This window comes from Pelmatolapia mariae, linkage group LG5, assembly GCF_036321145.2.
Source record: "Pelmatolapia mariae isolate MD_Pm_ZW linkage group LG5, Pm_UMD_F_2, whole genome shotgun sequence".
NCBI classification, from domain to species: domain Eukaryota; kingdom Metazoa; phylum Chordata; class Actinopteri; order Cichliformes; family Cichlidae; genus Pelmatolapia; species Pelmatolapia mariae.
The window spans coordinates 15,059,983-15,082,161 of NC_086231.1; the positions used below are offsets into that span (position 1 = coordinate 15,059,983).

A 22,179-nucleotide genomic window follows, 5' to 3' on the forward strand; every position below is an offset into this window, starting at 1 on the left:
ATAATAATAATATTAATAAAAAAAAATCCTTGCTCGTTTTTTTTTGTCCAGTAAAATTAAACTGGGTTTAACAAGTTTTTCTTGAACTAGCCCATTAGTTGCGTAAAGTGTTTTCAAAAAGTCTGTAAGCACAGGATTTATCGATTTTCATTTTATTTATTTTTATTCCACTATTCTCATTTAACTTTAAGACCAAGAAACCTTGTTCAAATATTAGTCTGTGGATAGAAATGCTGCAATAAGCCCGTTTTTAAAATGACTCTTATTCTGAAACGCTTCACCGGATAAGGTATGTTGATGTCGAACGAGTTGATTGGCCGTCTCCTGCACCGGAAGCCAAACAAGGATTCGGCGTTTTAGCGATCTTACGTGTCATTTCCAGAGTGTCAGTGATTGAGACCTGCCGTAGACTATTAATGAAAAAAACCCAGGTGAGTTTTCATCGTTTTCATTTACTCTCACGCTGTTCGGAGACTTTAAAACCTGAACAATAACCAGCTACCTGTCCATTTGCGTTCATTTACTGTAGATAAATAAAGTCAGCTCTGTCAGCTGACGTTAGCTATTTAGAGGCACTGTAAGTTCACTACAAACCAAAACATGATCATAGTCACATTTTATCTCATTGTTTCCCTTAAAGGTGAATTCATTTAAGATAAAGTGCTGATGTAATCTGTATAAAACGCAATATCCTTAACAGGTTGTCTTAGTAGTACCTGTTAGTAGTAACTGTTTTAATCTGTGTTTATTCCCATGTGTATCCTCGTTTTATCACCTGTTTGTGTTGGTTGGTTCTTTGGTTTGTTTTTCGACACTATTCAGGGACGTAAATATCACCCTATCACGTGTTCCAGACCGCCTAATAGAGTGAATGAATGAAATCTGTTAATCTTAGGCGACACCATGACCTCTTCTTGTTCTTCTTGTTCTTCCTCTTCTTTTTCTTCCGGATGCTTCCTTTAGAGTTTGCCACAGCGATCTGCTGTCACACCAACCATCTAAATGTCGTCACCACAGCCTTAAATGTTCTCTGTGCTCTTGCTCTTTTCTATCTGCCTGGAAGCTCCATATTTAACATCGTTTGTCCAGTTTATCCACTATCCCGCCACTTGCATCTCTAACTTTGTCTCCAAACCACTACTGCCTGAGCTCTCCCTCTGATACTCACTCCCAATGGAAGTCTTGATCTTTATCACCTCCATGTCATTGGCTAATAATGAAGTTGAATTTAATGCAGCCAAAAAGGTGGCATATGCCTGAATTACTGCATCCAAAGGAGTAAATGCAGTGAAAACAATAACAAAATCACCATCACTGTGATTTTATTGTATTATTTACTCAAGTGTACAACTCTGTAAAAAGCCATTTACTTTTATTCAAGGCCAGTAGATATCAGGAAAATGCACAGACGTCCGTAACACAGATTCTTTGCTTTAACAGTAAGTGGACCAGACATGTTTACATATATAGTTACTCTAAAAAGGTCCATTTTGAATCAGAAAAACCCTGACCTAAGTTAAACACGTTAAAATAACAGTACAGAAGTTTATTAACTAAGAATATACATAAAACAAAGTGGAATTTAATCATCCATTTTCTTCTTTTGATACAATTCACCTTTCCAATAGAATTGAGTGTAGTAAAATGGCTCAATAAAAATACGATAAACCAAAGTAAACAACACAATGGATCAGGAAATAGTCTCTGATCTGCTTATTTGTGTTTCTGTCCCCGATCACAATGTTTCCACTCTCATGTGTACATAAATGTTATATTTTTATACTTTATGAGGGCAAAGAACTTCACATTTAGAGGTCAGAGAGGCAGAGAATAATTTTAAGAGACCACAGTTCAAGTCTTACACGTGACTTATTTTAGTAATGATGTATTATTTTAATACATTATTACTTTAAAATACATTAGGCATTATCTTTAAAACTACCTGCTCAAGGTTAGAAAATGATCATGGATTTTGTAAAGCTCTGTATTAAGTATAGCCCCAGATTTATATTAGTGGTATAATATTTTTTTTGCCAATATTTGCCTGTTTGTATATTGGCATTTGTGTCTATTTTATCTGATATTCACTGATATGAAAACTGTAAATGCTTTGCTGTCCATCTGTTTTGCACCTGTCTGCAAAGTTTTTTTTGAAATTTCACCCCATAATATGTTTGTCCGCGTACTGTAAGTCACACAAATGTCACCAATTTCATGGGAAGAACCTGTTTTTCAAGTAAATCCAGAGAACAAATACTAAGGGATCTTTGCCACAAGCAAAATATTGACATGTGCTATTTGAAAATATCAAATACTGGGAGAAAAAAAAATTATAGTAAAATAATAAGATCATGATCTGTCCTAGAGGTTATAATAAATATTTTCTCTGATTTTCATCTTCAAAGTAAAAAAGTTCACTGTATTTGAAAGTCACTTTTAATTTTAAATCTAACACAGAAACAAGCATGACTGATTTTTTTTTTCTGTCCTTCCTTTAGGAAATGTCTGATTTTAATGATGAATGTGAATCTGGTCTTTTCAGGGCATCAGCATCTGGTTATTGATGAACTTGGGTAACTGTTGGTAACAGCAGAATCATGAAGGCTTTGATCCTGGTGGGGGGGTACGGGACCCGACTGCGACCGCTCACCCTGAGCGTCCCAAAACCCCTCGTGGAGTTCTGCAACAAACCCATCCTGCTGCACCAGGTGGAGGCACTGGTGAAAGTAAGGCAAAGATATTAATAAGGATGTAATGATCCTGCTGAGAGGTTATTTTGTGTTGTAGTCATGAGTCACTGTCTCTGTGTGTTTTCAGGCTGGGGTGGACCATGTGGTTCTGGCAGTGAGCTACATGTCAGAGCTGCTGGAGAGAGAGATGAGAGTGCAGGAGCAGAGAGTACGTACAACAGACTTGCACTGTTACAGCAAACACCACCAGGTTTCTCCTGCATGGAGGGATATATGATGGATTTATTAATCAGGATTTCATTTACTGAGGTGTAAATGTGCACAACAGCCACTGTTGAGTATGTTTGGTTCCCTTTTCAAGAAACTATCGGCGTCTCTGCTTCTTATTTTTCTTGTTCTACTGTATCCAGGATATTCAGAAAGTCGGTAACAGGTTTTAGATTCAAGATTTCCAATCAATTGGTCTGAATTTAGAAGCTAAGTCATCCTCAAAGGATAGCTAATTGTTCTGAGATTGCGTTTGATGCAGTGCGAGCCTGCGGTTTTAATTTTTCTATGGACTGTTTACCTGTATGGAGAAATTTGATCATATGTGATTGGTCAGTATAATCTCGGGACTATAAGTGGAATAAAACAAAAAAATCTTTAGATAGATTTATAGTGATTAGTTGCGTGTCTCATCTGTGGTTTGTAGTTTGAAGGAAACATCTTTGTGGCAGAGGTGTGGTCCCTGGCTCAGCTGCAGGGGAGGAGTGGTGGTGCAGTGAGCTCAAGGGGGCGGTACCGGGAGGCAGGTGAGCCATTGACTGGCGATTGACTGATGACGGTGTCTCTTTCCGTTTCTCTATATAGTGAAGGCAGAGTCGAGCAGGGAGAGAGAGAGTTGGACTGGAACGGACTGTTTCCCTTGAATGCAGAATTGTCAATAAAACACAATACTCGTGAGCACAATCACTGTGTGTGTCGTGTACTTTACAATCTTTACTCAGCGTGACTTCCGTGTTGTGCTTGAACAGGACCTCAAAGACTCGGTTGTTGGACTTGTTGGATTTCTGTATCTCTGGTCACACGTTAGGAAATAGATTCAGGAGACATTCATTTGGATTCGTGTGTGATGTGGTGTGATTCCTAACTGAGCCCAAACATTAAAGTTGAACCTGACTGTTTTTTGTTTTTTCTCAGCTCGGGATTCGTATCTCTCTGTCTCATGAGAAGGAGCCTCTGGGAACAGGTGAGTTTGTCTTTACTACAGACAGATCCAGATAAGCGTAAATGGCTTTCTGCAAGTATCCAGTAATTCAACATCGATTAACTCATCTTTTAAAAACCATAGTAAATTATTGTGAACCATATAAAACTGTATGTTTGTGCACAGCGGGTCCCCTGGCGTTGGCTCGAGACTTGCTGAACGATGACGGTGAGCCGTTCTTCGTTCTCAACTCAGACGTCATCTGTGATTTTCCGTTCAAAGATCTGCTGCAGTTCCACCGCAACCACGGCAAGGAGGGAACCATTGTGGTGAGAGAGACTGTCCAAGTATTTCCTATGCTTAGCTGCTGCATATTGACAGGTTTTTATTAGTTTTAGGTGGTTTAGGGGAAGCTTACTACTGTGGGGTCATACTGTGTGTGTGTGTGTGTGCGTGTGCGTGTGCGTGCGCGTGCATGAAGGTAACACGGGTGGAAGAGCCCTCTAAGTACGGTGTGGTGGTGTATGAGGCGGACAGCGGGAGGATCCATCGCTTTGTGGAGAAACCACAGGTCTTTGTCTCCAACAAAATTAATGCTGGCATGTACATCTTCAATCCCAGCATGCTCAGCAGGATCCAGGTGAGGAGGCTCTCGCACTCACTCATAGTGTCGATGTTAGTGTGTTATTTAGTAACAGACTCAGTGTTTCCCACAGATGGACTTTACCTTGGTGGGCCAGCCTGTTAGTATCTGGTATTATTGAAGACTGAAAGCTGAAAGGGAGCTACCATCAGTGCTTTCAGCCTTAGTTTTGATCAGAGCGAAGAATGCATCTGGGTCACTGTTCAGCCTGTCATTGTGGCAGTCACTGATATCATTCAGCTTCTTGATCAGAGCTCATCCTAGATTCAGATGTACTCAGACTTCACTATCTTGGACTGTAGCTAGTGATTGCAGTCCTCCTGCTCTGAATATCTCCTGCAAGACCCTGGGTCACTCTAACCCGAACCTACAACAGGTTTGTGTGCTGCGTCTCTGAGGTTGAAGAGCAGACTACAAGAACTACAGCCACCAGCCCCTCTTCAACACGGTGGAGTTTAAATCTACCAGCAGGATGAGACTCACTGGAGAGGCACCCGATTATGTGGGAATCTGCAGGAAACACTGAGTCTGAAGACACTATAGTTTTGTTTATTTTTTGGACCATGTTCATGACTTTTTTATGCATTTTTTTTTGCAGCTGAGACCAACATCCATTGAAAAAGAAATATTTCCTGTCATGGCAGGGGAGGGACAGCTGTATGCCATGGAGCTGCAAGGTAACTAATACTAATATTAAGACTGCAGTACTACAGCACAGGACTCTTCTCCTCCTGTGGCGTAGTGGTCAAAAAGTCACTGGTTTGATTCCAGCTGGAGACACAAATCCTCTTTGGGGTTGCGTCAGAAAGGACATCCTGCGTTTAAAGAAAATCTGCCAAATCAGACATGCAGAGCTGCTCGCTATGGCGACCGCTGGTGGCAGGGAAGCAGCCGAAAGTAGCTTTTACTACAGCACAGGACTGTAAAGCTGCATGTGAGATCTGAACATTCAGCTTTTGCCCAAAATAGGGGCCCGTGGAGATTAATCAAAATGATGCAAGTCAGTTCATAAAAGTATACAGTGGTGACCTCACCTTTTTCTTAACACAGCAGTAGGATCAGTAGGATGGAAATGTATGGTTTGAAGCTGACCTGTGTGCTTGATCTGGTCTCTGCAGCTCACAGCTCCACCAGACGTAAGTGTTTGGGCTTTTCGTGCAGGTCTGGAGAGGAAACGTTTGCAGAAAAGCACCACTAACCTAATCTTTATGCTCAGACCTAAAGATTCTCTCTGATACAGATGTTTAAAAAAAAACCCAACAAAAAACATAAGAGCTGACCAGCAGGAGGAATCGCTTGTTGGTGCTTCTCTACATCCTCATTCCTCTCTGAGATCCTTTGGCTTTGCTGAAACAGTGGAACCACGTAGTCAAACCTCCACCCCATCCTGACCTGTAGTCCAGGCAGGCTTACTGCTCCCAGTCAGTAGTGGGTTTGTTTCCCTTTAGAAGATGATGTGATTCATCATGTTTAAGTAGTAAAACAAGGTCCTCGAGATTAGCAGCGAAGCATTTACTAAACTTAAGAATCACAGGATAAATAAAAAAGATGGGCTTGATTTGTTCTTTAAATTTTCTTAGAGGAGTAGGAATTTGTACAAGTGACCTAAATTCTGTTTTGTCTTTGTAATAAATATGGACAAACCTATATGGGCCTAAAAGGCAAAATAAATTCATTACATTTTAATAACTGATCTTTGGCTAGTTTATGCTTGAATAAAATGAAATAAATTCAGTTTAAATCTGTATGTTAATCAGAAAGTCGAACCAGAAACCCTGATGTTTATTTATGATGCTGGTGCTAGTAAAAAACCCTGATTAATGTTGTTCGTACCAGTCGTGCTTTCCTGTGTGTTTTTATTCAGGTGTTTGGATTAATCCTTTTTCAGAATTGGTATTTATTGAATTATGAATTGATGGTGATTTTTCTCCCTCTTTTTTTTTTTTTTAAAGGAGATCTGTAGAAAATCCATCAGTCTTTCCAGTGAAAATGTGGCTTTTTTAACCCACTGCACTGCATTTTCAGTTTAAATCTGTATCTCTGCTTGTCCTGGTTTCCACTCCCCCCCCCCCCCACAGCCTAACGGTAAGGGGGTGACATCATGTTGCAGTGGTTAGCACTGTTAGGCGCTGGGTTCGAACCTTCTGGTTGATTTCTGTGTGTTTGTTTGCTCCTGAAATTCATAGTCTGCGGTCATACTTGTTAGGTTATAACTGGTGATTTTGGTGGCCGTAGGATTAGATGTGAGGGTGCCTGTTTGCCCTGGTGTACTCCGCCTCTTCTCTCTTGATCCTGCCCCCTCACAACACTTAGCTGGATATTTGGTTGAGGTAGATGAATGATTTGTGCAGCTATGAGAAGAAATTACATAACTGCTGGCAGTTATGTAAAATATATGGTAGAGTTTGCAGTCAGCAGATTAATGTCTGCCTCTTCTGTGACCTCATTATTCAGTGAGTCACCTGTTAAAGATCACAAGGAGCTGCCTGGTTGTTTTCAGGCTTTCAGCTTCCACCCTCTGTCCGTCTGTCTGCAGGTTTCTGGATGGACATCGGCCAGCCTAAAGACTTCCTGACAGGGATGTGTATGTACCTCCAGTCAGTACGACAACACGCACCTGAGAGATTACGCACAGGTCCTGGTTTCCTCGGCAACGTCTTGGTGGTGAGTGCACTTTGTTGATGTGACATCAAAATAAGGGCTTGTACTTCATGGTAATGATCATCCCCTTTTCTTCTTCTCTGAAGGATCCCACGGCACAGATCGGGGAGAACTGCACCATCGGCCCGAATGTCACCATCGGCGCCGGCGTTGTCGTGGAGGACGGCGTGAGGATAAAGCGGTGCACGGTGCTGAAAGGGTCGAGGGTTCGATCGCACTCGTGGTTGGAGAGCTGCATCGTGGGGTGGAGCTCGTCAGTCGGCCAGTGGGTGAGTGGGAAAAATGTGTGGACGTTCTTGATTCATTCATTTGTTGTGAGACGCAGCTAATTGTGTCTCTGTCTGTTTAACAGCAGATCTCACTTGTGGTGATATTTGTACTCTATAACTTAGCCTAGTTTATTTTATTTGTTTCTTTTTAGAGCTTGTTGTATCTGCTTACCCGCTCATGGATATAATTTGTTGGAATTGCTCAAACTTGTCTGTTTTTTGTTTGTTTTGTTTTTTTGTCTTAAAGTAATAACCAAATGGGACTTTTGGCCAACTTCACAGTTCACTATTATATCTATCCTTTTCACATAACTTATAATAGCTAACGCCAAAGGAGCAGTAGGAGAACAGAAGGAGTACTGAAGGCTGTGGCAGCCGTACTCTTTCTGCGGTCTAGTTAAATCCTCTGTTTCATCTCGTACAGCACATGCACAAAGATTTGTCACGTGTGATGGTGGATGACTCGTGTCTTAATGTGCGTCCTCAGGTGCGTATGGAGAATGTGACGGTGCTGGGGGAGGACGTGATCGTCAATGACGAGCTTTACCTGAACGGTGCCAACGTCCTGCCTCACAAATCCATCAACGAGTCAGTCCCGGAGCCACGAATCATCATGTAGCATCAGGTGGAGGAAAAATCCCAGCGCCTTTTATATGAAGACTATGAGGAAGACCCAAACTGTGCCAGAGAAGAGGGAGGGACATTCAGGCAGTTGAATGGAAGCAGGAGGAGGAAGAACAAAAGCCTTCTTTGTCTTTCTTTTTATAAATTAATTTGGACTTGTTTTAGCCCTGCTTGGCTGCATTTGTCAGAAAAGGCGACGTGTGTCAAGGAAGGTTTCTTAAAGTACTGACAGGTCAAACTCTCATGTTGGCAAATATGAGAAAAGTCGAGAGAGGGGGCTTCTTGGTGGAGGGAGTAAAGATCAATATACTGGGAGGGAAGGGGGAAGTGGGTGTGTGAATATATGAACACTGCTGGTTAGATTTACTATGCATTTACACTTCCTGAAAAGAACAATCAAACCACAGCTACAGGTTGATGTCATGACTGATGCTCAGATTCTGATCGAACTTATTGTGAAACATAATGCAGTATTGGTCACAGTTAAAGGTCCAGTGTGCAGGATTTCTGATGCTCCATTAACATAAATGTAATACAGGATTTATAACTAGTGTTTCTACTGAAGACCAAAAAGGACAAACAGCACTGGCTATAAGTAAATGGAACTGAAGGTGCTCCTACATTGTTGTAAACAATAGACTGTATATCAAAGATGGACAATGCCACCACTGTTTGCTTGTGGAGGCTTGCCAAGTTTTTGTTTTTGTTTTGTTTTTTGGAAGTAGAATATTTACTTACACGAAAGTGTGAAGTTGTGAGCTGGGTCCAGCAGAGGTGAAGACTAGGAAAGAGATGAGACCAGTGTAAGCACACTGTTTAACACTAGAAGTCCCAGAGAAGAGCCATTTGGCTTTTCTACCTATAAAACCCACCGTCGAGCCAAATGGCTGGTAGGCTTTTAGCTAATATCCTTAATCACCTGTGAACAGCTGCTTTTGTTATGTAAATAAGGTGGGGCCATGCTGAACCACTTGGAGTGGTTAGTTTCCTGAGCCACAAGGAAACTTGTGTTTCAGTTTGCCTTAGGGAGAAATCAACACACATGGGTGTATTTCCTTTGTTGCTGAGATTTATTGATAAAACAGTACAAAAAAACAAAAATAAAAAAACAACCATTTGTACACATATTTACAAATAACAATAAAAAGTGAGTGAGTACATTTCAACATTTTCAGCAATCACTCACAATCCTGGCACTGCTATGGTATCTATAGTCTGCATTTACCACATGTGTATCTGTAGCAGTGAACACATCGCACAGTGGCATGATTGTTCTTGCATTTGTGTTTGACCTGACACGTGGCTCTTTTTCCAGGGCTAGGTGTGGAGGGTTGTGTCCGAAGCAACTGTTCTTTTCTTGCCTTCTTCCCAGCCATATGAGAGTTAGCCAACTCTCTTGCAAGCTCCACCAGAAAGTCCACCCGTCTTTCCTGCGTCCCGTTGCATGCTTGATACAGCACATGTGCATTCAGTGCTGCCATGTCAATCATGTTGTAGAACACGGCAACTGGCCAGCGCCGTGTTCCTCTGCGGACCGTGTACTCCCGCACCATCTGGTCCATCACATCCACGCCACACTTTGTGGTGTTGTAAAGGGCGACAGTGTTTGGCTTCCTTTTGGTGGTGTTATCAGTCTGAACCACGCTGTGCATGCTGCTAAGAATATAGACTGTCTTCTTCCGTTTGGCCGCATACGCCGTCAGCGTGGCAGCAGTGGTTGAAAATACCTAAGAAATAAGATAAATTGTTATTTCCATAGCACTTTTACACACAATGAAACACATAAACATAGAACCACAAAAGACCTGCAGCCTACCTGAGTGGTGAATTCATTGCGATTTGTGTATCTAGCGGACTGAGGAATTTCCCGGCGAATCTTGTTGACTGTGCCGAGGATGGTGGTTTTCTGTCTAAGAAGTTTTTGTGCAAGTGAAAGCGATGTGAAGAAATTGTCCGTGGTAACATTTCTGCCCTTGTCTAGGAATGGTTCCATCAGCCTCATCACTACATTTTCAGACAGTCTCTCCCCACTGGGACGATTGGGGTCCTTGCCAAGATATAGGAGGACATTGCAAATGTACTTGGATTTTAGGTCGCAGGCCACCCAAAACTTGATCCCAAACCTGTCAGGTTTACTTGCAATATACTGCAGGAAACAGCACCGAGTCTTTGATGGGAAGAGCTGTTCATCAACGGTGATATGTAGACCAGGGTTGTAGCACGTGATGCAGTTGGTGACAAATGATCCCCACACACTGGAAACTGCAGCGAACTTATCAGTCTTTGCTCGATCACTGCGGGTGGACCTGTCATCAAAGCGTAGGTGTTGCATGATGTCTTGGAAGCGGTTACGCGGCATAGTTCCAATGATCTGTGGGTTTCCCCGGTTTGCTGACCAGCAGTCACGTAGTGATGGAACCCTAGTAACCCCCCGCAAGATCAAGATCTTTGATCAAGATCAAGATCAAAGACTAGGTGCTGTTTCCTGCAGTATATTGCAAGTAAACCTGACAAGTTTGGGTGATGAGGCTGATGGAACCATTCCTAGACAAGGGCAGAAATGTTACCACGGACAATTTCTTCACATCACTTTCACTTGCGCAAAAACTTCTTAGACGGAAAACCACCATCCTCGGCACAGTCAGCAAGATTCGCCGGGAAATTCCTCAATCCGCTAGATACACAAATCGCAATGAATTCACCACTCAGGTAGGCTGCAGGTCTTTTGTGGTTCTATGTTTATGTGTTTCATTGTGTGTAAAAGTGCTATGGAAATAACAATTTATCTTATTTCTTAGGTGTTTTCAACCTCTGCTGCCACGCTGACGGCGTATGCGGCCAAACGGAAGAAGACAGTCTATATTCTTAGCAGCATGCACAGCGTGGTTCAGACTGATAACACCACCAAAAGGAAGCCAAACACTGTCGCCCTTTACAACACCACAAAGTGTGGCGTGGATGTGATGGACCAGATGGTGCGGGAGTACACGGTCCTATAACATGATTGACATGGCAGCACTGAATGCACATGTGCTGTATCAAGCATGCACCGGGACGCAGGAAAGACGGGTGGACTTCCTGGTGGAGTTTGCAAGAGAGTTGGCTAACTCTCATATGGCTGGGAAGAAGGCAAGAAAAGAACAGTTGCTTCGGACACAACCCTCCACACCTAGCCCTGGAAAAAGAGCCACGTGTCAGGTCAAACACAAATGCAAGAACAATCATGCCACTGTGCGATGTGTTCACTGCTACAGATACACATGTGGTAAATGCAGACTACAGATACCATGGCAGTGCCAGGATTGTGAGTGATTGAAATGTACTCACTCACTTTTTATTATTATCTGTAAATATGTGTACAAATGGTTGTTTTTGTAGAAATTTTTTTTGGTTTTTTTGTACTGTTTTTATCAATAAATCTTTTGGAGATTTATTTTCCTGGATGATTGAGAATGCATCAAGACGAACACAAAATGAAGTTCACAGCTTTTAGCAGTTCCCCCTCCCCACACACAAACAAAGAGGCAGTTTGCAGTTAGAAATCCGCAATCATTCACACACCCCCACTCCCCTCCACAATTCTCAGGTAACGACCCAATTTACATATGAATTGATGCTAACAGACTAGCCAAGTTAGCTTCCACTTGGCTGACAGAGGGTTAGAAAAGCCTGGGACTTCTAGTGTTAATCCATGCCACACCCCAATTTTAAGCCTTGGTAAAATCTTAATGGTTGAATTATATTTAAATATATAAAAATCACTGTCCATACAGTTGTTACCAACCTGCAAATGTGTTTATTTCTGCTGCTTGTTGGAAACAAAGGGCGATTCAGTATCTTGCAATCTACAACTTCACCACTAGATGTCACTAATTCCTACACACTGGTCCTTTAAAGCCATAGCAGTTTATTATTGAGGGCAGCAGAGCAAGCTGTAAGCAACTTCATGGAAATGTGAATGTTTTGAGTTGGAAGTCATGTTTGCATCGATCTGAATGTAATTGACATCAAATAACACTCAATGATTTGATTTGTTTTTATGCAGAAATACCAATAACTGCAGCTTTAATCATGGTAAATGTTATGTCTCGTGTTCTTGATGAACTTTCCAGGTTTCTTTGTTCTTTGAAACGGTTTGTTTCAATGTCAGACGAGTTAATGATCAGCAAATATGTGCTCCAATACTGTAGTGAGCGAGCTTACAACTTTATAATGTGGACAACTTTAGTCTTTAAGATTAATTGCACATTATAAATAAATATACAGCACTGTCTAAAAGTTCCTACTCCACATGAAGTAAGCAGAAACGTGTTTTGGTTTTGTCACAAATTAGGCAATGGCCATCAGATGCAATAATCAGGGGTGCACATAAGTGGTCCGCAGGTGCGCATTCGCTGTCAAAATAAAAGACGCGCACCAGATAAGAAGTTGCAACGCGTGTTTGCGTACATATAAAAGGCACTGTTTTTGTCTGCTAGAGTGGGATTTTCACGGCATATTCTGCACCACATCTCTGTGCATTCATCATTTGTTTGAAGCCAGCTCACCTCCTGCAACCACTTTTCCGAGAACACGCGCTTCTTTTGCGGTTCGGACGCCTTCTGACATTTCTTTGGAGGTGGAGGAACACCAAAGTAATTGCTTAAAGGAGCTTGCTTCTTCGACATCTTTAAGAGTTCTAAACAAATGTCTGTCCTCCTCCAGAAAATCTTATGTACGCAAACGCGCGTAATCCTCTTAAAGGTGGGAAAAGTTTTCAATATACTAAAAAATAAAGTCAAAGAAAAAGGAGTATAAGTCACAGCTTCCTGTCAGGGTTTTCAGAGTAAAAATACTTAGATTGTAAGTTAGCTTTCAGCCTCGAGGAGAAGACGCAGCCTGATTTAGGACCAGTTTCTTGCATTGTCACCAAAAATAATAGTCCTGAGGCCAAAAAGATAGAAAGAGCATAGCACCACAAAATTACTGGACCTTAAGTTGGAACCACTGACATCACTGAAGTTCACCAATGACAGATTTTTTTCCAACTAAAAGCAGGGGCGTGACTCCAAAAGATCATCATATAATCTCATGACCAGACTGCCCAAAACTAAACAAAATGTCTCCGACCATCAGAAGTAAACTTTATTAACTTCATGAATTTGACATTGCATCAGTAAATCATAACATTTTCAGTATCACTAATGTTGACACTCTTATTCTGTGTTCAGTATTTAATTTGTACAATAATCTGTGTATATAATTAAAAAGCCAACTTTCAAACAAATCTAACGCTAACATTTTAGCCACGTGTTATTTCCTGCTACTAGCATAAAAATCTGATGATTTTGAGCTTTTACAAACAAATGTAAAGTAAAAGTAAACCAAGCCCAGAGCCTACTGAAACTTTTCTTTGACTTATTTCAGGGTCATAATTAAACACTCACATTCAAATTTCTAAGCCAGAAAGAATCCTTGGAAATTAGAAATCTTCAGTAAAGAACTGTTAATCAGCCCCGTGCTAAGACTGGAAAAAGTTGTTGGTGTTTTCACATAGCAGTTTCTCCTTAACTGCTGATAAGACAGACATCTCTCCCCTGAGACAGTTTGTAAAAACAAAGCGTTTTAACTTGAAATAATTACACGCCTGAAAATCTTTTAAGGGTATCTGTTTTGCTTTTCTGTTTTTTTTTTGGTTTTTTTTTTTCAATGTTACTGGGTCAGATTTTCATATTATATGTAAACAAAATACACGTTGAAGGTTCAGGGTGTTTTTGGATTTCTTTACATACTAAATGGGGTCAGTACAGTTCACAAGCACTGGGCACTACCCCTCTGTAGGCTTCCAAGTGCCAGCCAGTCAGCAGATGAGGGGTTTAAAGTTTGAACTGAGGGGCTGCATAAGGGACTGGAATAAGAAAAATAAGGATTGTTTTTAAACTTGGAATCATTCTGTGATACTGGAGTGCAGTCAAAAAGCATAGAGCAGGAAATTGAAAATATAAATGCTCTCCTGTGGGAGGTTACTAAAACTGGTCAGCAGGTTAGTCCTGTGTTAGTCCACACTCAGCGCTGGTGTATCGATGTAAAGCAGTGATTCTGCTGTGTGTGGTGAGCACTATTCAGAGCTGAATTAGCAAAAGACTTTGAGTGAAGGAAGTTGGTCTTTGTAATGTTTTTTTTTTTTTTTTAAATTTCTGAAAGGAAAAATATAATCTACTGACCACTGCAACACGTCTGGACTCTTATTATTATAGGGTGGGTCATCTGACAAATGCAAATTCTTACAAAGTGGGCATTTACGTACTGGTTTCTCCTTCCACCACATTTGCAGGCAGTCTTTACAGAAGCTGTGGCTGCATGACAGCATGATGGGGTCTCTGAAGATGTCATAGCAGATCGAACAAGAGAGATTCATTTCTGACTGAGAGGACATTTTGCCTCTGAGTGAAAAAAAAAATTCAGCTAGGGTAATTAGAGACTGAAGATGTATCTTCAAACTTACTTTTCTTCCAGCTGTGGCTTCTTTAAAAGTCCTGCTCGTTATATATATATATATACAAGCTGGAGAACTCTGGAGTGGACCATCACCTCACTACCTGGATTTTGGACTACCTCACCGACCGACCACAGTATGTGAGGACTCAGGGCTGTGTGTCAGACAGGGTCGTCAGCAGTACGGGGGCCCCACAGGGAACGGTTCTGGCTCCGTTCCATCTTCACCATCTACACTGCAGACTTCTCCCACAACTCCACCCTGCAGAAGTTCTCTGATGACTCTGCTATAGTCGGCCTCATCACTGATGGGGACGACAAGGAGTACAGAGGACTGACTCAGGACTTTGTGGACTGGTGCCAGCTGAACTACCTCCAGATCAATGCCAGTAAAACCAAGGAGCTGGTGGTAGACTTCCGCAGGCACAAACATCCTCCACTGCAACCACTGAACATCCAAGGTATGGACATTGAGACTGTGGACAGCTACAGGTACCTTGGTGTTCATCTGAACAACAAACTGGACTGGACTCATAACTCAGACGCCCTCTACAGGAAAGGGCAGAGCAGGCTGTACCTGCTGCGGAGACTCAGGTCGTTTGGAGTGGAGGGCCCACTCCTGAAGACCTTCTATGACTCTGTGGTGGCCTCAGCCATCTTTTATGGTGTGGTCTGCTGGGGTGGCAGCATCTCTGCTGGGGACAGGAAGAGACTGAACAGGCTGATCCGAAGGGCCAGCTCTGTTCTAGGATGCCCTCTGGACCCAGTGGAGGTTGTGAGTGACAGGAGAATGGTGGCTAAGCTGTCATCCCTGCTGGACAACATCTCCCACCCCATGCATGAGACTGTGACAGCACTGAGCAGCTCCTTCAGTGGGAGACTGCGGCACCCACGGTGTGGGACGGAGAGATTTCGCAGGTCTTTCCTCCCCACTGCTGTCAGACTCCACAACAAAGACTTTAACTGATCAAACACACACATCCACAAATGTGCAATAACACAAATGTGCAATAATCTTTCTGGCACCGTTGTATTTTTCACTCTGTTGTATATAGCATTTGTATTCTATTTTTATCCTATTGTATATTTTATTCTATTTTATTCTACTGTATATAGTATTCTATTTTTATTCTATTCTGTACAGTTGTGTACTGTATTTATTCTTATTTTATTTTATTCTAATTGTCCTTCATAACTTTTGCACTGTCCACTTCCTGCTGTGACAAAACAAATTTCCCACGTGTGGGACTAATAAAGGTTATCTTATCTTATCTTATCTTATCTTATCTTATCTTATCTTATGAAATCAGCAGCAGGTAGAAGTGGCAGTATCCCCGATAGTTAGAATTCCTCTTTGCTCCGATAGTGAATCTCAAACACACTGCTCACAAAGTGAAACTGTGACATATAACTGATGCCTGGTTTAATTCCAATTAATGTTTCTGTTGCAACTCTATTGTGGCACTTATGCTACCTTTGCCTACAAAGCCTCTTATCTGCATTTACAGTTCTCTTGTCTGTTACAGCCAACCAACAACGGTGGAGAAGCGGGACGTTAGATCATATCTCAGCAACTGGGAGAAATTTGCCTTCAGGGATTTCTGCCTGGCAGGCTCTCTAACACCTGTTAGAGATGTATTGTAGCCCAGCATATGGAGAGGACTATGTATAGGTGACTGATTGCTCGTGACAAACAGTGGAAAGTAGGCAAATACAGGCGACAACAATCGGAGAAACGGGAGAGAAGATGGGAAGCACAAAACAAAATAAGACACATGAAAACTAATTCTTGTTTTTTTCATTTTTAATGCTAATCCTTAGCACCTTAGGAAAACAACCAGAGTACCAATCAGAACAAAAAGGAAGCAAAACTCAGCAATATCACAAAAAAGTACCCACCCCCCCCCCAAAAAAACCAAAAAAAAACCCAAAACAAAAAAAAGAGGATCATGACTGGAGCATCCTGTGCCACATTCATGTGGATGTTAACCTACAACCTGTAATTAATTTTATCTACCACATTCCATTATACTTAAATTTGATGTCATTAGCACAGAAAACAAAACATAAAATCCTGTGTATGTACATATGATTTGGAGAAAGCAGCAAAATAAAACACATAAGTGTCTGATGGGTGTAAACCTGTGTGAACAAAAAAAGTTTTGAGTCTGTTTTTTAATGCTGGCACTAGAAGAGGCCACAGAAACTGAAAGCACCCTCAGACCTTAAAAGATCTGCACGTGATGCCCTGAGAGGTCTGACTGACTCTGAATATGGCCACCCCAGTACTCAGAGTTCTTACCTGTAAGAACTCTGACTGCCACATTTCGAATGAGTTGAAGTTGTCTGACTGATGATTTAAGGAGTCCTGAAAATAGAGGACAATAATCTAACCTGCTCAATATGAAAACAAGGACCAGTTTCTAAGTTTCTTCTACAACAACTATTACTGCTATTAATATTACTACTGCTTTTTCTACTGCTGTTATTATTAGATAGGTGTCAGTACATCTTGAGGAACGCATATTCGTGGATTTTTTTGACACCTATATTGTTGAAGATGACTGTGAAATTACAGCATGGTTGATGTATGACTGTGGGTAGGAGGAAATGTGTTTTGCAGTGTGTGCATGCATTTCTGTTACTGGTAGTGCCCCTCAAGATAGGGAGTCATAGCTACTTTAAACCACAGTACTTCCTTCCTTGAGGGGCTTCCTTGAGTCAAAAAGAACACTTGTTGTCTATTATTTGAAGATATTTTCTCTGCAGGAATGGCGGACATTGGTGTGGAACTGGACAGACTTGTTGCTGCAGTGCCCCAGAATCCAGATGAGCAGCAAAAAGATGACAAACTGGCACAAACACTGCTGTTTGTCCTGCTGACCGTAGTGCTGTATGGCATTGCTGCAGAGGCTTTTTTTATTAACCTGCTTTACCACCGTGAATTGGTGAGTATCAGCTCAGGCTTTAAGCCTTTGGTCCTGAACCTAATCAGAGCTCTGAAGCTGGAATGCTCAGTGTACTTGAGTCTTTAAATCTAAATATTTACTGTATGCCTTTTATCCTCTCTTACTGTGACTTTGGAGGTGTGAAAATGAATTAATCAACTGTAACAATTAAGCAATTAAAATAATTTGCTGTAACAGGTTGTGATATATCAGCTGATAAGATTAGATACTACTGGAGCACATAACTAATTGCAAAAGCTTCTATTACTTTAGGCACAATTGTTGGCATCTTGTCTCTTTTTAACAGTCATTCGTTTATATTTTATTAAATTTTCCTGTACTTTCTTTTTTAAACTTTTATTTTATCTTTTAAAAATTCTTCTCTGTACAAGTAAACATTGTACTCTATCATCAAATATGAAGCATGGAAAATTTCTTTTTAACTAATTTTAAACTTCCATTGCAGGCTATCTCAAGACTGAACAATAGATCAGGTACACAAGTCTCTTATTACATTTAACCTTAATTCAACCAAGAACTAAAACCTTGAGGTTAAGAATATCTTTTGTGAGCGTATCTAAAAAACAAACAAACGTATTTTTGATTCCATTGCAGAACAAGATGAATCAATCCGTGGTTTTGCGCATCTGACAGGTTGGATAACTCAAGTTAAATAACACAAGTGTATATCATCAATAAATAAAATAACCGTCTTTGTGATTTTCTGATTTGCATGATTTTTGCATTTGTTTCTCTAATTAACGGTCAAACTGTATAGAAAAGCCTTCATTTCCCATTGTCAGTGATAAATATTTTGTCTTGCGTGCTGTATTTATATATCAGATGTAAGGCAGCAGAGTTATATGCTGAGTATAAATGGTGAGTTTATTTTGAAACTCAAACTGTCGATGAAGCTGCCATAAACACACCAAGATTTGACTTCAGAGAAAAAAGAAGCTAAGAAGAATATTTTTAATTTTATTCATTTGTTGGCACATTATGTGAAGAAGCCACATTAATTTAAGTATTTACCAAATAAATAATAATAACAATAATAACAATGATTAGGTGAATATTATCAAAAAACAAACCAAAACAACTAAAGTACTGGATTATCAACTGTGTTATCAGGGGCATTTAGATCTTTTTTAAATGGGGTGGCACAAGACGGATGAAGAACAAGGCAAAGTGACTACAGGAAATTCAAATTTTTAAGACAGCGTACAAAAAAAAAATCTGATTAATAAAACGCTGGGTACAGTTTAGAAGCAAATATGTGGGTGTCTTCTGTCCCTTCTGTCAGATCAACTTTGCAGTCCCTATTTTAGCAGTTTCACAAAACAGATCATAACTGGCCAAAAAACAGGAGCTGAACTTTACATAAATTGGTTTAAATGTTTGCTGTGTCTGACTGAAAATACACAACTTTAAATTGCTACATCCATCTTGTCTTTTATCCCTGCAGGCGGGTCGGTTCAAGAAAACGAGGTGATGCTTTGGCATATAAATAATGTCACTGTTATCAGCAGCATGGCCTACAAAGACGGTAGGCTTGAAGTTCAGAAGAAGGGATTTTACTATGTGTATTCCAAAGTTTGCTTTAGTGACAGTGGGCTCTGGAACCAGTCACCTGTTTTTTTTCACCACATTGTTATGAAATCTGGTCACCTACATGGAAATCATTATACCCTCATGCAGTCACAGAAAGTGTTACGGGTGAACTCAAGCGACTTAAACAACAGCTTTCTGGGTGGACTTTTTCATTTGCATAAAGGTGACGGAATTTTTGTTAGGATAAGGACGAATTTAAACGTTTTGCAATATAATGTTTCTGAACATTTCTTTGGTGCATTCATGATGTAACTTTACACAGCAGGAAATATCAGAAAATCATCTGGTCTTTACCAGGCTCTCACATGATTCAAGTCTAAGTATAAAACAACATGACATATTACACCCAATGACTGTAGAAAACAATCATTGATCTCACTATTTTATTATGCATTTTGCAAAAGTGTAATGACAATGATTCAGTAGTTTGCAGACCCACCTTCAACAATAATTAGTCAATATGTCACTACTGAGCCCAACAGATAAAACATTAGAAACTGAACTAAGAAAGTGTTATCAGTGGGTTGTGGCTGTGAAAGCATTGACATGATTGGCTGTCCTCAGGTCTTCAGGAAGGCTGTTCCACAGATGTGCAGCATAGTAACAGAAAGCTTTCGCACTGTGGGTTTTACTTCTCACTTTAGGGACAACTTCAAAAACCTAAAAACTAGATAAAGAATCTGTTCTGAGGCTGACAGGAAGACAGTGGAGATACTTAAAAGCTGGTGTTGTCCATACTCTCTTCTGGCCTTGGTCACAACCTGTGTACCTAAGTTCTGGAGTGTAGTAGGAGGCTAGTTTGTTTTTAGGGAGGCCAGAAAGTAGATCATTACAATATTCATTGTGTTGTTTTGTACTTTATCTTTATTTTGCTGTCTCACTATTTCATTCATGTATGATGTACAACACTGTGTGTCCACTGCGGCTGTTTTAAAGAGCTTTAAAAAAACAAAAAAAACCTTTGCAATATATTGTATTACTTAGTTTTCGTAGTTACTGTTCTTACTGTTTATGTGACCACATAATTTCCTCTGGGATTAATAAAGTAGTCTGTTTCTGATTCAGTCTTTCACATCTTTGTGGAGAAATTTTGGCCCACTCTTATTTACAGCGTCACTTCAAATTATTGAAGTTTTTTCTGTTTGTTTATGCGCAGCTCTTCGAGGTCCCATCACAGCATTTCAGTCAGGTTGCATTTAGATCTTTTTTAAATGGGGTGGCACAAGACGGATGAAGAACAAGGCAAAGTGACTACAGGAAATTCAAATTTTTAAGACAGCGTACAAAAAAAAATCTGATTAATAAAACGCTGGGTACAGTTTAGAAGCAAATATGTGGGTGTCTTCTGTCCCTTCTGTCAGATCAACTTTGCAGTCCCTATTTTAGCAGTTTCACAAAACAGATCATAACTGGCCAAAAAACAGGAGCTGAACTTTACATAAATTGTAAAGTGGAGAAATTTTGGCCCACTCTTATTTACAGCGTCACTTCAAATTATTGAAGTTTTTTCTGTTTGTTTATGCGCAGCTCTTTGAGGTCCCACCACAGCATTTCAGTCAGGTTGAGTTTTGCACTTTGACTTGGCCATTGCTACCAACTTGTTTCTTTTCTTTGTCAGTAATTTTGTATGGTCTGAGTTCATGCAAGCTTTAGTTGTTGATCTTGTGATTGGTCCAAATGCAGCTTTGCAAACCCAAACATTGCTGCCATGTTCTTTTTAGAGTGAAGAGGCTTTCTCTTTCTCAGTCTCAGTCTTTTCTAATTGTACTATCATGAAATTTAACATTTAACATGATAACTGAGGCCAGTAGAGACCAAGATGTAACTCTTGGGCTTTTGCAGATTCTATGAGCACTGTACGGTTTGAGCTTGATGTCAGTTTGTTGAGACATCCACTCAGGGAACGTGGCATGGTATGTTTTGCACTTGTGAATAATCTTTCTCACTGTAGAATGATGGACTTGGAATTGTTTGAAAATGACCTTTTAGTAACAGTTGCTTCTCTAAGATCATTGCTGATATCTTTCCTTTGTACTGACACACACCTGAATGCTCCAGACCAGCAAACTGCTGAAACCGTGATCTTTATACTTTGATGATCAATTAATTAAGTGGATCTGATTAGCAGCTCCTGGGTGCTACTTACCCTCTTAAATGCCACGAAAACAGCAAGGATCTACTTTGTTTTTCACACACTTTTTCTGATGTCAGCTTTTGTTTTTCAAGTATTTGTTAACCATACAAGGTAACTATGTAATATTGTGTCATGTGTGTTTGTTTATCTGAGGTTCTACAAGTAATCTAGTAAGATTAAGGTGATTTGTTTTCATTATTTCCTGATATGTAAAAACTAATAACTTAAAGAGGGTGTATTTTCTTTTTCATGTGCACTGGTATATGGCTGAAGTCTCTGGGAGGATATATTAATTTGCCTCTAGGTAATTTACTTATAAATGCTGTGCAGTTTAATGTCAACGAGAGCAACAGATAAACATATAACTCATGTATCTCTATACACATGGGATTGTTGTACCAATTAAATTTTTTTTACAGCTGTGCATAGATTGTGGTGTTTTTGCTTGAGTTGTATTTTGGACTTGTTTTTCACTGTTTTAATAAACTCCTAATACCTTGCAGCAGTAAAATATATTATTTTTGACTGACAGCTGATATTCTCTTCTTTTAACTTTTATCTGAAATGTTTTTCTATTCTACATTTCTGATTAAAAGTTCCATTTTAAATTTGTTTTGTAATTTGTTCTACAGTACGCACCTTATTTTTGATCTTTAATGTATAACACCATCAAAATTAATCTGGTAGCATACTGTGATTGCTGTGTTTTCTCTGCTTTTCCTTGCACAGCTTTTGTGGTGAAAAAGCTGTTTTGATTTTTTAAGAATATGAAGATTAAATCTTTGCTTTTTCAAACAGTAATTAGCACTGTTGCCTCACGGCTAAAGGTCCTGGGTTCAATTCCACCATCTGGCCGGGGCCTTGTGTGAAGTTTGCATGGGTTCTCTCCAGGTACACCAGCTTCCTCACTGGATCATTAGCTATGTGCTTCTTAAG

General features: G+C 40.3%; 2 protein-coding genes across 3 annotated transcripts; both read left to right on the forward strand.

Moving 5' to 3' along the window:
• The first annotated feature begins 329 nt into the window (after positions 1 to 329).
• On the forward strand, positions 330 to 9,016 carry gmppb (GDP-mannose pyrophosphorylase B). Of its 2 annotated transcripts, XM_063472945.2 has the most exons (11): positions 330 to 431; positions 2,543 to 2,726; positions 2,818 to 2,898; positions 3,873 to 3,921; positions 4,066 to 4,208; positions 4,361 to 4,519; positions 5,121 to 5,199; positions 5,641 to 5,658; positions 7,059 to 7,186; positions 7,270 to 7,452; positions 7,940 to 9,016. In XM_063472945.2, the coding sequence occupies exons 2-11, from the start codon at positions 2,598 to 2,600 to the stop codon at positions 8,069 to 8,071; spliced, it is 1,101 nt and encodes a 366-aa protein (XP_063329015.1). In that variant the 5' UTR covers positions 330 to 431; positions 2,543 to 2,597; the 3' UTR covers positions 8,072 to 9,016. The 2 variants fall into 2 exon arrangements, with proteins under 2 accessions (XP_063329015.1, XP_063329016.1); XM_063472946.2 differs by lacking the exon at positions 5,641 to 5,658.
• An 8,305-nt stretch (positions 9,017 to 17,321) lies between these two features.
• LOC134627921 (tumor necrosis factor ligand superfamily member 14-like) lies at positions 17,322 to 19,366 on the forward strand. The gene is made up of 4 exons (XM_063474403.1): positions 17,322 to 17,498; positions 17,965 to 17,992; positions 18,114 to 18,152; positions 18,964 to 19,366. Exons 1-4 carry the CDS (start codon positions 17,322 to 17,324, stop codon positions 19,359 to 19,361), a joined length of 642 nt encoding a protein of 213 aa, XP_063330473.1. The 3' UTR covers positions 19,362 to 19,366.
• Positions 19,367 to 22,179: the final 2,813 nt, after the last annotated feature.

Bases quoted from the DNA above. Each gene is read 5' to 3' on its own strand.
- gmppb (XM_063472945.2), top strand. From the start codon at position 2,598: ATGAAGGCTTTGATCCTGGTGGGGGGGTACGGGACCCGACTGCGACCG. The intron at 3,922-4,065 runs GTGAGTTTGTCT...GTTTGTGCACAG, and splicing joins GAAGGAGCCTCTGGGAACAG to CGGGTCCCCTGGCGTTGGCT. The intron at 4,209-4,360 runs GTGAGAGAGACT...GCGTGCATGAAG, and splicing joins GCAAGGAGGGAACCATTGTG to GTAACACGGGTGGAAGAGCC.
- LOC134627921 (XM_063474403.1), top strand. From the start codon at position 17,322: ATGGCGGACATTGGTGTGGAACTGGACAGACTTGTTGCTGCAGTGCCC. The intron at 17,499-17,964 runs GTGAGTATCAGC...CTTCCATTGCAG, and splicing joins TGCTTTACCACCGTGAATTG to GCTATCTCAAGACTGAACAA. The intron at 17,993-18,113 runs GTACACAAGTCT...ATTCCATTGCAG, and splicing joins AAGACTGAACAATAGATCAG to AACAAGATGAATCAATCCGT.